Below are 14653 nucleotides of genomic sequence, written 5' to 3'. Positions count from 1 at the left end.
TGCTGATCAATTGAGCCACTTCTTTTCTGGGTATGAGGGCTAATCCATACGCATTATAACTTATCCTTGTCTTGTACAGTTCTTGGCTGCTCTCTGAGGGGAACCTCAGACACAGGAACAAAGACCCTCAGGTTCTGAGGGAGCTGCAGTGACGCCACTAGACTCAGTGTCTCTTAGCCACAGCACCAGTGAACAGCCTGATTACGATTATTATTACGATTACGATTAATATTCGGATCAGTGTGGTTCATTATCATCACTGTGCAGTTGCCCGTACACTGAAATGCTATGAGCTTTGCCATGCAGTGTGAAGCAAGTGGCCTGGCGGCGGAACCGCTGTGGTCTGAGGCCGGTGGGACCGGCTCCTCCTGAGCCACAGACCCGCGGACCTCACATGCAATTATGCTGAGCGGAATTATGCAGCGGCGGTGGTCGCGCGCTCCTGCTCCCTGGAGGAGCAGCCGCCGGAGCCGGACGCGGCTGCCGCTGTAGCTCGGCCTGGACGCAGGCGCTGCACCGCGGCCCGGGTCGGGGTGGAACGGCTTAAAGCGGCTTACAAGCTGCTGAAGAAGCGAGTGGAGCCGCTGAACATGGCTTTGACATGCGTGTGGGCTGGAAGCAGACGTAGTGGAGAAGCTGAAGAGGGATTCAAATGGACACGAGGGGCGGTGTTGATGAGCAAGTACTTCAGCCCTGATGCTATTAGAGCAACATAAACACGTGCAGCCCGATGCCACATAGGGGTAAATATGCAAAAACCTAATCAGGTTGCATGTGAAGGTCATATTCCATTGAGGCCCCCTTCGCTGCAGCATCTTTGCCCCGTTTAGCTTGTTAGGACGGACCCGCGGAGCTCAGCGCCACCGGGGAGCGCGGCCGTACAGGTGAGCAGAGGTCGCAGCTAAACGCCGGGGTCCGGAGGCAGGAGGACGCGGGGGGGGGGGGGGGGGGGGGGCGTCACCTCAGTGACTGATGGCGAGGAGCTGACGAGCCCAGCTCCCAATGTCACTCCCCAATTAAATAACTCAGCAGCTGAACTGCTGCCTCCTCACCTCTGCTACCGCACGCGTCCTTTAGCTTCCCCTCGTCTTCATTTAAACGCTTTTTTATTCTGGTGTTTCAGCTCCTGCTTTCCCACAATAACACGGCTCTTCCACTGCCTCTAATTCCAGCCTTGCCAACTGCTCTTCCAGGTATGACAGACAGAGGCTGCTCTTTCTATTAGTTTGGGTCACTGCTCCCTTCCAGACAGAGAAGACAAAAACAGCAGCACTACTGTAATATATTCTGCCTCCAAACATGCAAATATCTGTTGAAAAACACAAAGAGGATAATCCATTTGTGACTAATGCCCAGGAATGTGTTCAAACCGAAATTGGAAATGTGAAATCAGCCGTGCACTTTGAAACAAATGTATAAATGTAAACCACCTGCAGGAAAAAAAGTGAAACTGTTGACTTTGACAAGGCTTTGAGGAGAACAGCGCTGTTCCCTGTGCAGATGCATGTGCTTATTAACTGCAGAGGCTGCTGCACACTGTATGTTTACTGTCACTAATTAGGAGTGTAAGTAATAGCGGCGGGTTTGGAGGGTCTGCGAGCACAGAGTGGAGGTGCGGTGGTTTAGAGAGGCCAGCCTCACGCTGCATTCCTCTGTCACCGCACACGCGCTCAGTGTGCGGCTAATTGGATGAAAAACTCAACTCGCAACAGAACGAGCCCAAATATCTGGAAAGTGTGAATCGTGTGAAGACGGCAACATTAAGGAAAAAAAAGACGCCCGGTAAATTATTGAATGGGATTTTTAGACAAGATGCAATTTTAATGCAACAAATAGTCATTTTTTCCTGGGATTCTAATCAGCAGCGAGGAAACCATTTCACGGAACGCGCAGCCATCTGCTGCCAAAGTCTTGGCACGTTTGGAAATTTTGGTTTTTCGTCGTCGCTGCCAGAAGCGCTGCGTGTGTTTCTGGCTCCCTCCCCGCCAACTTATTTTGGTCAAACTATTTCGATAGGCTCTCTCTCTGTTTCTCTCTCTGTTTCTCTCTCTCTCCCTCTCTCTCTCAACTGCGGTCGGCGGAGCGTTTGGCTCAGATGAGAGCGGAGCGTCTCCGTTTCCTCGTCTCCCCGCGCCGCTGCCGCGCGTCCCCAGTTGCCCGTGTAAGCGACAGATAGATAACACGCACGAAACCCCGCAGCTGGGGATCCCTGCACAGAAGCAGAAGCAGCACTGCGCAGGATAAACAGAGAGAGGGGGAGAGAGAGGGGAGGGAGGGGGAGAGAGAGAGAGAGAGAGAGAGAGAGAGAGATCACACTTCCCACATCTCTGCCAAGGGTGAGCATTTTACGCGCGATCCAGTCGCCGACCTCCGGCAGCCGAGCTCCGCCACCAGGACTAATTTCACCATCAACACTTTTGAACTCTTCATTTCGACGTACGCTTTTTCTCCCCCCCTCTCCGTGCGCAGCGTGGAGGGAGAAAAAAGCGCAACTTTTAGCGCCAGGCGCCGTCCGTGAAGTTGTCCCCTCTTCTTTTGGTGAGTAATTCCAGTGGATCGTCGCGGCGCAGCGGCGGCTGTTGCGGCCATGTGTCGCGCTCTTCATTTCCACAACGCGCCCAAGTTAATGTATGCTCCACTTGGATATTCTGTGCGTTTATTGTCCCGTCGCTTATCCCGTCATTAGTATTCTGGGGACACGGCTTTTCTGCGGCGGGCGCTCACAGTCGGTGTTTTGATGCTGCCCGATTCCCATCACGTGCTCATTCGCCTCCGTCCTCCGTCCCCTTCTGGCTTATTTCTCTAAAAGCTGAAGTTGCTGGGATGTGTAATCGATGGCTTTTAATGGAGCGAGCTGCGTTTTTTTTCCCTCTTCACGGAGGAAACGTCTCATTGATCCGGGAACAGGTGCGCCCTGCGAACTTTTTCTGCGTCGCGCAGGTGGTGACAGCTAATGCGCAGTGATTGATACCGAACAGAAGGGTCAAATCAGTCAAGTCACATCAGCGGCACCGAGGGGCACCTGCTGATTTACACAGCAAAGGCTGCGAGTCCACAGCGGCGCTGCAAAATCATCTTTTTTGCAAAGAAGCAAAAAAAGGAAAAAAAAAAAAAACCGTCAAGACAGAATAAAATGAATCAGATTAGGAATTAAGCCTCTCTAAATTAAAAGGACATGCTCTGGATATTGTGTTTCGAGGAAATTCATGAAACTAATAACTGCAGTGGAAGTGAAGGCTTAGCAGAAATTGGCACAATGTTCCATTTGTTTGATGAAAAAACGCATCACGGATCAATAGACAATAAAGCAACTTATGAAAACTGATAAATTATGTAAGTGCTGGTTGGTTTCTCTGCAGAAAACCAATGGCTTGCTACAGGACATAGTTTAGATGCTGTATGATGCACTGTATAGTGCTGAAGCCATCAGAATGGTGAGATAAGCTTCTATATGAGGACCTCAAGACCTTGGAAAAACATTATTCAAATTAAGACCAGCAGTATTTTTTGCACCTGTCAAGAATGAAATCAAACCAGAGAGCGACTCTTTAAATCATTGCTTTTTTAATTTACTGATTCTCCGCCTGCACTTTTGTAGACAGTCTTTGTTTTATAGTATTTTCACAAGCGATCACATTTTTAATCGCTCCACCGCGTCCTCGTCGCCGCCTTCGAGCGCCGCTGCATCGCTTGTTCGTAGGTGTGAAACTCACTGACGCTGCGTGCGTCTCCTGTGCTGCACACAGTGTTTGAGGGGAATTCAAATGTGAGGGATGAGGTGGATCTCGGAGTGGTGGTGGTGGTGGTGGTGGGGGGTGCTTTGACAGAACCCGGGTTCAAGACTGGTTTGTAAATCCTTTAGGGTCATCGTGCAGTAGATGACCACACACAAGACAAGAAGATCCAAAACAGGCTGTTTGATTCTAAACTCTACTCTGACTGCGCCTCATGCTTCTGATACACCATCAGCCGTCTTTATGAAGTGTCTCAGGCTTTAATTGCCCGAGGTTTGCGCTGTGCGTGGCCCGTGAGTGCACGTAGACAAGGACTGAGGAGAACATGGATCAGAAGCAGCGTGTGGCAGGTTAGCGGGCACCGTGGCCCTGCTAATCCTGTTGTGGCTCTGGCAAATGGGATTAGGACGGTGTGTAGAAGGAACGGAGCCGCAGGACGAGCGGACGAGCGCGGGGGGGGGGGGCTTTACATGCGCGACGTTATCGCTCATTTTCACTTAATTCACCACTATCACTCTGACACCGGCCAGCAATGAGTCTGGCTCCCCGCAGGAGCTCCACCGCAGGCCGCGATGAAAGGCGCAATTGCTAAAGAGAAAAAGCCAAACGGTGAATATCTTTTTAAATGATAAGACGGAGCCTCGGTTTGATTCTCTCTGCAGGGTGGAAAAAGCAACTGAAGCATTTCGAGCGGTTGGCACCAACACACTGACAGTGTGTTAAGGCGGTGTGACCCTCCCCAGCTACTCAACAGAAGGCTACAATAGGCGGTTTGATGTCTGCCGGTTGGAGCTCCGTCTCTGTGTTTCCCCCCGTTTGGTGGAATCCTTGTCGTTTCCTCCGGCCTCTTCCTTCCTGCTGGTGTTTGTCTGCGCCGGGAGACATCGGGCCTCGTTACCGCGGGCACGAGTCCTCGCAGGAAGCGCCAGGCCCGGCCTCGGCCTGCTCGGCTGCGTCCAGGTTGTTTATCTCTGTCACCTGAGGACGTGTCGCTCGTGCCACATCTGCTTTTTGTTCGCCAGTAGAGCAGCGAGTTTCACACCGCGCTTTTTATTTTCTAGGGAGTAAATGCATTCGTAATTAGACGCCCATTAAATCGGCCGCTCTCGTCTCTCGCGCAGCGGCGTTCTCCTCAGCACGCCGGACGCCGGCGCTGAGGGTCCGGCGTGGCGAGAGGCATTAACTCGGCCGCTCGGCTCGACCTGACCCCGCGCTGATCTTCTCTTCCCACAGCACCGGAGCTGCAACCTGCCTTCACAACTCGTGCTGCCCCGCAGCCAGATCTGCTCCACTTTCCACCTCTACCATTAAATTGTCATACAGAGGCAGCGACTTTGAATCTGCCTGTGTGTGTGTGTGTGTGTGTGTTCGTGTTCGTGCTGGGTTCATATCAAGGGGGTCGGAAAATGCCAAACGCACAAGACTTTGTACAGCTGAAGGTGACGTCCAAACCGGGCCACGTGTTTAATTTATGGCAACGGAACAGAGCCAAATGAACACATTCTAGCAGCTGGAATCAGAGAGGATTTGACTTTATTAAACAAGCAGATGAGATTTGAGTGTTTCCACGGCTTCCTGACACCTTGAGCGAGGTTCTGTATGTAGGAGGATTCGTCCTATTTGTTCTTTTCCAGAAATGCAAAACAGGGAGTAAAAAATAAATAAAAAAATCGATAATTTTAGGGTGTTGCAATAAAAGTTTCAAACACATTTCATGTTTTGGGGGGACGCCTCGCACACGCCTATAGGTGTCTGCAGAGGTGACAATCATGCTGTTGTGACTTATTTCCATGTTAATTAGCAGCTGGATAATGAGTTTGCCGTGGTGAAGTACAACAAATCGCTTCCACAGGATGTGTGTGCTGAGCGCTTTTTATTTTGCCGAGGGGGGGGGGGGCGGAGAGGAAGTGAAATGAGAGCTGGAGAATCTGTGTGGGAAGAAAGAGGTCACTGTATGCCAAAGCAATTACCTTCCTCGTCCAGGGCCCTGCCAATACTCGGCGTCGAGGAGAGAGAAAGAGAGGTCAGCGCGGAAATAAATAGACGCGCGGTCGAGCTCTCAGTTTTCTAAACATCTCCTTTCAGAAGTTTAAATGGCATTTCTGAGTCAGTAGCGTCCCAAGATGATGCATAAATTTCCCAGCATGCACCGCTGCCTCAGCCTCGCCGGCTTCGCTGGAGTGTTTCCGCCGTCCCTCTCTCAAAATATTTATTGCGGGAGCTCGTTGGCGCCGTTCCGCGTCAAATTATACAGATAATACCGGGAATATTACGGAGCGCTTTTTTGCTGTTTTGTTTTGTAATTGCTCAACTGCTCAGGACTGTCAGGATGTGTTGTGACACCGAGAACATTATCTGTCAGGCGCTGACGCTTTCCCGCGCTCTGACGAGCCGGCGCGGCCCGGCGTCCGGGGGGGGATCTGTCACGGCGTGACGGCGGCGGGGCGACAGATCCCCCTCGCGTGCGCCCGGCCCGGCGCCGGGGCTGCTGGGAGCAGAGGTCACGGGCGCTCCGGCCGCCGCGCCCGCTGACAGCTCCCGTTTATTTTTAATCCTCGGCGACGGGAGCCCGGCGCGCGGATGGCGTGGCTTGTTAGCGTGGCCGCCGCCGCCATCGAGCCGCGATCGTATACAGAGGAAATGTGACAAAAGCACGACCTTGGCGAGGTATCGCCCGGGTAATTGGGAGCCCTTGAATGGCGTTTGATTGTTATTCCACGCAGCCGCCGTTCTTCGTATGAGCAGAGAAACCAGGTCATTTCCTTCTCCATCTTATCCTTATTAATATTTTGACCTCGCCCGCTTTCTGTGTGCCCGCGTGAGGTGAAGGACATTAACTTGATTGTATTTACTGTCTGTTCGTTTTTGACCATTTTTTTTCATGATTGATGAAAAATGTCATTATCATTGCATCAGCAGGCACATTACTCGCCGTCTAAAGTGACTGCGGTCACGCAGGCCTTTTTGCTGACGGTGTGTTCTTTCCTCTCTCCTCTGTGTCTTTGTCTCTGCTGTGATAGGTGCCAATTATACAGCCTCCGTGCTGCAGCCTCCCTGCCTGCCGTTGACCCTGTTAGCCAGCTTTAATGTCAACTCTCGGGCTCCGAAGTGGAAGGAATTACCCGACTTTTATCCTCCAATCAGGACAGAAGGAAGAGCCGTCACGCAGCGAAATGCAGAGCTTGACTCATTTTGGCGCTTTTTTTTTCCCGGGCCTGACTGTTCCTGCTTCCCGCTGAAGCACAGGGTCAGGACCGTGTGGATAAAACCCAGAGCGTTTTGACATTTCAGCTTCTCTCCCCATCTTTATTTATTTTTTCGCTCCTCTCCTGGCCTCCGTGCCGTCCTGGAGGGGGCCCAGATGATGGGGTGGTGCTGCTCAGGCATACGCAGAGCCCTCGCTCTCCTGGCGCTCCTGTTCCCCCTGTGGGACGGGAGCTGCTGGGGGCTGCAGCCCAGCTCTGGGGATCTGGAGAAGTCCCCGCGCTCGGCTCCAGACCCCTGGGACGTCCTGAACAGGCACAGACGCAGCTGGGTTTGGAACCAGTTCTTCGTATTGGAGGAGTACACGGGCAACGAGCCGCTCTACGTCGGCAAGGTAAGCCGTTCGCCGCCGGACGTCGGCCGCGACTGACTCACAGTTTGGGTAAACACATCCTGCCTTTGCACCTGTGGCTCCAGGTTTCGTGCACCTGTGCACGTAGCAGACCGATCGATAACCACTTTGCATAATGGCTTCAGAATCTGGGACAGCACGCAGTTTTAGAGTTGCATATATTCCCAGTGCCCTATATAAAAAGGTAAACAAACAAGAACTGCAAAATGCAAACTGCATGAGAAGATCCTCTGCTTTATATTCAAGCCAGGCTGAAGTATGTGCTTGTGCAAATGTGCAGGTTTAGCTTAGACGCTGGCAAACAATGTGACAAGGTAATTTGCATGGTAATCAGTCCCTGGAAAAGGTATATATTACTCAAATGTGTCTTTGTACTGTAGTTGTTCTGCCAAAGTACAAGCAGATAGATCAAAGTAATGCTTGTTTTGGCAGGTAAATAAGTACGAAAGCCTCCAAATGACATTTAAAGCCAGGCACAAATGGCAAAGTTAGCGCGAGGAAGTGACTAATCATCAGATGTGCTAACGCCGCGGAGCTGTTCACACATCCGCTGGTGGAGACCAAAGGTGGGAAAGGTCCTCGGGCGCTTTGGAAAAGTATCTAATAATAAAACAAACACTATTAATATTATTGTTTTCACAAAGCCAAATAATAAAGTAGAAACAGAATAATATAGAGAAACTACATCGAACAAACAAACTGTGGCACGCAATGACTTTTCCCATTTTACTCTGATCTACATTTATTAAAATGGCTGGTTGTGAGTCGGTGGGTTGGGTTTGCACAAACAGAATGGGGCTGCAGCGTGTGCTGCGCAGGCCAGATGGGTCTCGGATTGGTCTCTAGATCCCTGTTATCTTGGAGAATTTTCTGGTCTTATTATTAAATTAGTTTTCATCTTTCCGCTCATCTGCAGGATAATCATTCTCATCTGCATGTATTTGCCGGGTCTGCTCTCACAAGCCCATTTCCTTGCTGTCTGTGAACTGGATTAGCGTCTCCAGCTGGAATTAGGATACATTTGACTGTCCTATTGTTCTCCTCCCCGGTTTTGCCAGAGGGATGCTGCAGGAGAGCATCTAAATCAGAATGAGCACTGGGGTTCACCCAAAGGTCATTTCTAATCCACGGCGGCTTACGCGGCGCCTCTGCTGACCTGTGCTGCAGCTGATATCGCTTACATGTGATGCTCATGATCATCGGCACGCTGGTCCTTGATTCCCAGCGATTCATCCTAGTCCTGCGTTGGCCATTTGAGCGCTGAAGAAGCGGGGCCAGCACAACAGTCTGCGATGTTAAGTGCTCCTTTTCTTTATCACAAGCTTGTGTTAGATTGCTTCTGTTGGTGAATCCCCAAGGACACCGACTGGCTGATTACTCATTCACTGCTGTGCAGAGGTCTGCGGATCTGCGTGAAATGTACACAAACTCATTTGCAAACCCGCTTCTAACAGGTGGTAGTTCACATTTTATCCGCACGCGAATTGGACCGTTTCATTCCGGGGCAACAGCAGCAGGCGCGACATAAAACGTCAACCTGGCTCCATCTTTACATCTGACCTCGTGCACGAGCGCAGTCTAACCCTTTCAGAAGTCTGAGAAATCAGATTCATTTACCCCCCATGGGCAGAGCAGGCTGCCTGGGAGCCCAAGAAGCTGTCAAATTATTTGTTCCCTTAGATCATAGTTGTCAGTGTGTGTGTGTGTGCGTGTTCGTGTGTGTGTTCGTGTGTGTGTGTGTGTGTGTGTGCGTGTTCGTGTGTGTGTGCGTGTGTGTGTGCGTGTGTGTGCGTGTGTGCGTGTGCGCGCTCGTTGGGGATCACCGCTGCTGTAAAAGGCCTGGGCGGTGAACCCTGACCTCACGACGTGTCGGGAAAATGACCTCGCTGGAAATGAAATCCTCAAGCAGCGCGTTCTCCGTGCTCAGCGTTAAAAGTCCCAGTAGGTTATATGCAAAACCAGCAGAGTGGCGTGACCTGTAATTGCTCTTGTCAGACGCAGCCAGGAATCCAACATGACAAACAATGAGGAGCTGTGTCCAAACAACGGAGCAGCCGCTGCACAGTTTGGCCGTCGGTTTGGCTGGAAGCGAAGGGAAACATGATATAGTTGCTAGGAAATGGGAAGTCATCACTTTGGCGGCGCCGCTTCCTATGCATCTGCAGTCTGCTCGGCTTTAATGCGTTCTGTCAGATTCAGAATTTCACAACCAAATATCTCATTATGCTTTGGCACCGTGCCTTGGGTAAGTGTGCTGGCCTGGAATCAGCGGCAGTCACATCACGCCAGTGGAGGCATGCATTAAAGAACCACAGCCTCCGCTGCAAATTGGTGACGCACATATTTAAACAAGCGAGCAACTCATCCACTTAACAAACACTTACTGGTAAACATGATGCGATTAACATTTTCTGCAGGGTATGCGTGTGACTAAATATTTGCAAGTGTTGAAACACAGAGATCTGTGGCTTCTGCTGAATAAGCAGGCGTGCGGGTTTGTAATATGCAAAATCTGTGTTTAGATCTTTTTGTTAACAGCAGCCCTGCATGCCGTATATGCCGCGTAAAGCTGCGGCTCCACACTATTAGGGACTCCTTCATAGATCTGTTTATGTGCGAGTGGAGAAATTCAAAGCCTCTGAGGAAGAGTGCTGCTTCAGATCGCAGGAGGTACAAACTCACACACACACACACACACTTATGCTGAATCTCACTTATTTATAGAGATGTCTTCAAAATTGGCAGCCGGAGTAACCATCCGAGTAATGGATGGACTTATTTCACCTTATAATTCAGGCTGCATTCAGGCGGCATTAGCGCGTGCTCTCCTGCTCCGCTCACAAAAGGATTTCTTCCAATACAAATGAAAGTGCCCCGATGAGAGCGGAGAAAATGGAAAGCGTCTCTCGATGGAAGCATTTCTCCTGGGTTGTTGTCAAATGTTCCGATGTGGTCGGGGGGGAAAAAAAGCACTTGTCTCCGAAGCTGCAAGGAACTGGAAATGTTCTTTCTCACCCTCCCAACAAGGGATACAGTAGGAGCCAGTTGTGTTTATCCTGACAACAATTAAACGTTTTATGAACATGCGTCATGAGTAATGTGCGACCTCGTAGCCGGGACGCGGCGCTGCGCTTGACAGTAATTCGGTTTAATAATCAAACAATATGCATCATGGGCATCGGGAGTTGTCCCACACATAATTACAATGGAGTGAACCCAACGTGTTACTATGCACGATGCTTCATTAGCATTCTATTAGACGCTCACTGTCGAATGGGTTACAATCATGGAGCACAGGGCGCTGCTGCAAAGGTCAGTCTCAATAGCATCCACTCACACTCGCTGGTGCCGCAAACGCGGCGGCGCAGCTGGGGAGTGGAGAGAGCAGCATGTCGAGCCGTGGAGGAGGGTGATTTAAGCTGACGGGTGGGGGGGGACATCATAGGCGCGGTACCCAGGGACGAGAGCTCGCGGAGCGGGGAGCTCATGAGGCGTCCTGGGGGCCTGTGGGATGGTGGGAAAGCCTTTATCTGAGCCAGAGAATCAAAGAGGATGAGAACCGCAGCATAAACCAGACTAGAGGGTTGTTAGGAGCCGGGTGGGAGGAAGGACGGGAGGAGAGAGGAGGAGAGCGCTGTTCACGCTGGCGCCGTCTCTCTCTCGCTCTCCCTCACACACACACACAAGCACACACACACACAAGCACACGCGAGGGCAAAAGGATCAGGAGGACAATTTTTAGACAGAGTCCAGTAAAGTTTGAGTCAAAGTCAAGTAGGAGGTCAGAGCAAAGTCAGTACGGAGACCGAATCAAAATAGAAACAGACACTATGGATGGAAGCAGAACCGTCCATGCGTCCGTCCGTCCATCCATCACTTACGTCGCTATGGTAAATTCAGAGTCACCAATGAGCCGAATGGCTCTGGACTGTGGGAGGAAGCTGAAGCACCTGGAGGAATACAAACGCTTTACTGGTTCAGACAGGTTCCTGGTCACAGCTGGTTAAAGGTGATGGGCCCGTCACCAGACCGCGTGGGCCGTGCCCTGATTTACTTCTCATATTTGCACTGACTACGGCGGCTGTTTGTCTCGTCCTGGACCTAAATTATTATTTAGAGCTGGGATTTACTCGCTCTGCTCTGGTCTCACACCCCTCAGCAAAGTTCCTCAGATTTATGACAGTCTGATGACGGTTGCGCTAGAAAAAGAGCACATTATTTCTGCATTTGGATCTACAGTACAGGATAATATAAACCATCTCTCTTGCGGTGAGTAATGTTGCAGCTTAATTAAATATTAAGCAATATTGTGGGCAGAGGGAGTTCTGGGTGTGAACTTGTGTGTTTTTTTAAACATTTCTCTATTTCTTTCTTTTTATGTTTTATTTTGTCTGAACATGTGGTTGCTGAAGTTTCCTGAAACGCTGATGTATTGAGTTTTCTGCATCCCCAACAGGTCTGATCTTGAATAATTAAAGAGGGGTCCTCCGCGTGTGCTGAGAGCATAGAATGAATGCACACAAAAAGTAAGGTTTTAGATCTCTGCACATTTTCTCTACAAAGTGGATAACAGGTGGCCTGCAGACGATTGTGTGTAAAGGCAGGTTCAAGCATCGGTCCTCACGTCAGAGTAATGAAGCGAGTGTGGCAGGACTCAGCTGCAGACTGGCGGCTCCTGTGGCACAATGAAGTTGGTTAAGGCTCGATCCGAAAGCTTTGATGGTTTAACGAGGACGTGGGCGAGGCTATTTACATCCTGTGACACGTAAGATTACGCTTCTGCCGGTGAAAAGCTGGAGACGGACCCGCTGGGAGCGGAAAAGCCACGACCGGTCGGACGTCCGCGGAGCTCGTTTTTCATGGATTGGCTAATTGCATTTCATGTATTGCCATATGAAATGAAAGCAGTTTGAGTCCAGTGCGTCTGAAATTGGCTTTCACACAGCCTGATACACCAGCAGACAGGACTTGAGGCATTAAAAACGTTTCCTTAAGCTCAGTGAGCTATTGAGTTTCCCATCTCTATTATTCCTCCTTTACTCCTGATACCTTCAGAGAGTTGCTCATTCTGTCAAATGTGTTTTGAGATTGATTCATTATGTATTACCCTCTGCTGCCTGTGGGACCTTGGCTTCTGAGCCTATCACAACTCCACTGAATCCGACTCTAACAAACACCGGAGCATCATAGTAATCACATTATTTCTCACTTTCTTTGCAGTCTAATTCCAGCCGCATCCATCAGAGCGAGGAACCAGGTTTCCCTTTTCAGGTTACAGGAGGAAGGATAATTTGATTAACCCGGCTAAATTTGTGAAGATGAAACCTGATTACTTAGACATGTGTAATGTAAGCGCTTCCTGGTTCCTTGACGTGGTTTCATGTAAAACCAGTTTTGAAGGGAACACAGCAAACACACCCTGGAGGAGCTCCAGCAGTAACCAGGGATTCACCTCTAAGGATTGTGGGACTGCTAAGCTAATTGCTAAATCTCTGCAGAAATTATGATTTGATAAAAATATGTCTTATATGATTTGTTATTACATAATTACAGCTATAAGGGAAATAAATGCAAACAGGCTGATAAACTGACACGTAATGCAATTTAAAGTAGCAAAGCAGCCAGGGAGGAGAAATGTAATGAAAGGAAAAGCTACAGGGACGGTGCTTTAAAATTTGAACTAAAAAAAGTTATGGCCATGAAGCAATTAGTGTTAAAGGTTCAGACTTCACAGTCACGCCACTTTCAGGACAGACTGCGAACCCAAAGCACCCGAATCGGAGGTTGTGAACTTTCATCAGGCAAAATGAAGGTTGGGCCGCTCCAACTTATCTCCTCTTGACAATAAATTTGCTTTAACAAACTTTCAGCTAGTTGTGTGTCGCCCTAATGAAATCGCTGCCTCCTGTCTTTGGGTGCAGGAGTCGTCCTCAGGTTTGTGGGAGACGGGCTCATTTTTAGCAAAGGGCATAATCGAGTTATCCAACTTTCTCTGCGTAACCTGATTACACGGAGTAATCTGCTTATACGTGTGTGTGCATCCATGTAAATGTGTTGAAACCGAAGCAACCTGAAGCCTTTTACCTCCGCTCCTCCTTTCCAGCCACCGGCAGCAGACGCTTTCTGATCCCTCCTTTTAGACATTCCCCGTCCAATGGGTGAGAGACCCTAATATGCTCAAACCCAGGATGCATTGGCCACCGCTCGCTGTAATTAAATCCGGTCATAATGAATCACAGCCCCTAGTCTTAAACAGGGTATATTTCCATAGGGAGCCCAAATGACCTACATGTGGTGGAAACGCTGAGTGCAGCCGCTCCACCACTGCCTCCTTCCCTGGCATCAGCTCTGAAAGCATGACAAAAGCACACAAACCTCACTTTGAGCTGCGTTGAAAGTAAACGACACGCACCGCGCTTATTTCCATATCAGCGCTGTTCATTTATATATATATCACACGGGCCGTGCGCAGCACAATCGGGAAGCAGCTTCAGAAGATTCACGGCGCGTCGCGTCGCAGTTTGATAGTATTCCTCAATAATCTGCCCGGAATCTTTTTTTTTTATGCTTTTAATAATTTTTGGTCTCGTCCAGTGTTCTGTGCTTTGAATAGCAACGCGTGCATAATTAGTATTACTGTATGGGCCAGTCGTGGGACTAATGCCAGTGATTCAGCACGGCGCCGCTCTACCTTTACTCTGGGAGGTGCATTTTATCAATCGCGGGCCGTGTTGGTTGCAGCCCAAGATACTGTCAGCGCTTCATTGTGTAAAAAATGCACTTGGCGCTGGGAGAACACGGACATAATGCTTTACTTTATTCCTGGGCTTTGAATGGCCCCGCATCCAGGAGAAACAGTGAACTCGCTCACAATGCAGGGAAGTCCGTTAATTACCATTCCCATCTTTGTTTTGCATGTTCCAGTCATTGTGCGGAATTCATTACAGTCTTTTTATATTTCGCTTGATTGCACGTCGTTGCTAATTACATCATAGCAAGTTTCAGCTTTTCCCTTTTGATTCGAGCTTTTATTCGGGCCTGTAATGGCTGCGTCCTGTCAATCACCTGCCACTAAAAGGTGGGCAGAGTGGATGGTGCTGTTTGAAATTGCTCCCTCTTCCCTGTCTAGACTAAAGGTCCTCTACCTTTATCTTTGCATTTGCACTACTTGGATTTGTTGGACAGTTTAAACCTACTGTACTGCTGCTGCTTGTACGTTTGTCAGGCCTCTCAGATAAAGGGAGCAGGGTTGATACACCTGGCTGAGATTCAATCGGAGTCAAGCCAAACCAGCGTTAGATAC

The 14653-nt window shown here is 49.6% G+C and overlaps 1 protein-coding gene across 2 annotated transcripts in view; it reads left to right on the top strand.

Annotated features, from left to right (window-relative positions):
• Positions 1-2282: 2282 nt before the first annotated feature.
• cdh7a (cadherin 7a) overlaps positions 2283-14653 on the top strand; it is a 63056-nt gene continuing 50685 nt past the window's right edge. The window contains exons 1-2 of one of the 2 annotated variants that reach the window (XM_029147508.3): positions 2283-2538; positions 6755-7332. In XM_029147508.3, coding sequence (XP_029003341.1) covers positions 7096-7332 — 237 coding nt within the window. In that variant the 5' untranslated portion in view covers positions 2283-2538; positions 6755-7095. Of the gene's footprint in view, positions 2539-6206; positions 6489-6754; positions 7333-14653 lie in introns of those variants that run through there. The other variant, XM_041070413.2, reaches the window with a different exon arrangement.

This window comes from Betta splendens, chromosome 4, assembly GCF_900634795.4.
Source record: "Betta splendens chromosome 4, fBetSpl5.4, whole genome shotgun sequence".
Lineage (NCBI taxonomy): Eukaryota > Metazoa > Chordata > Actinopteri > Anabantiformes > Osphronemidae > Betta > Betta splendens.
The sequence above is the reverse complement of the archived record's forward strand: the minus strand, read 5'-3'. Positions and strand labels throughout refer to the sequence as shown.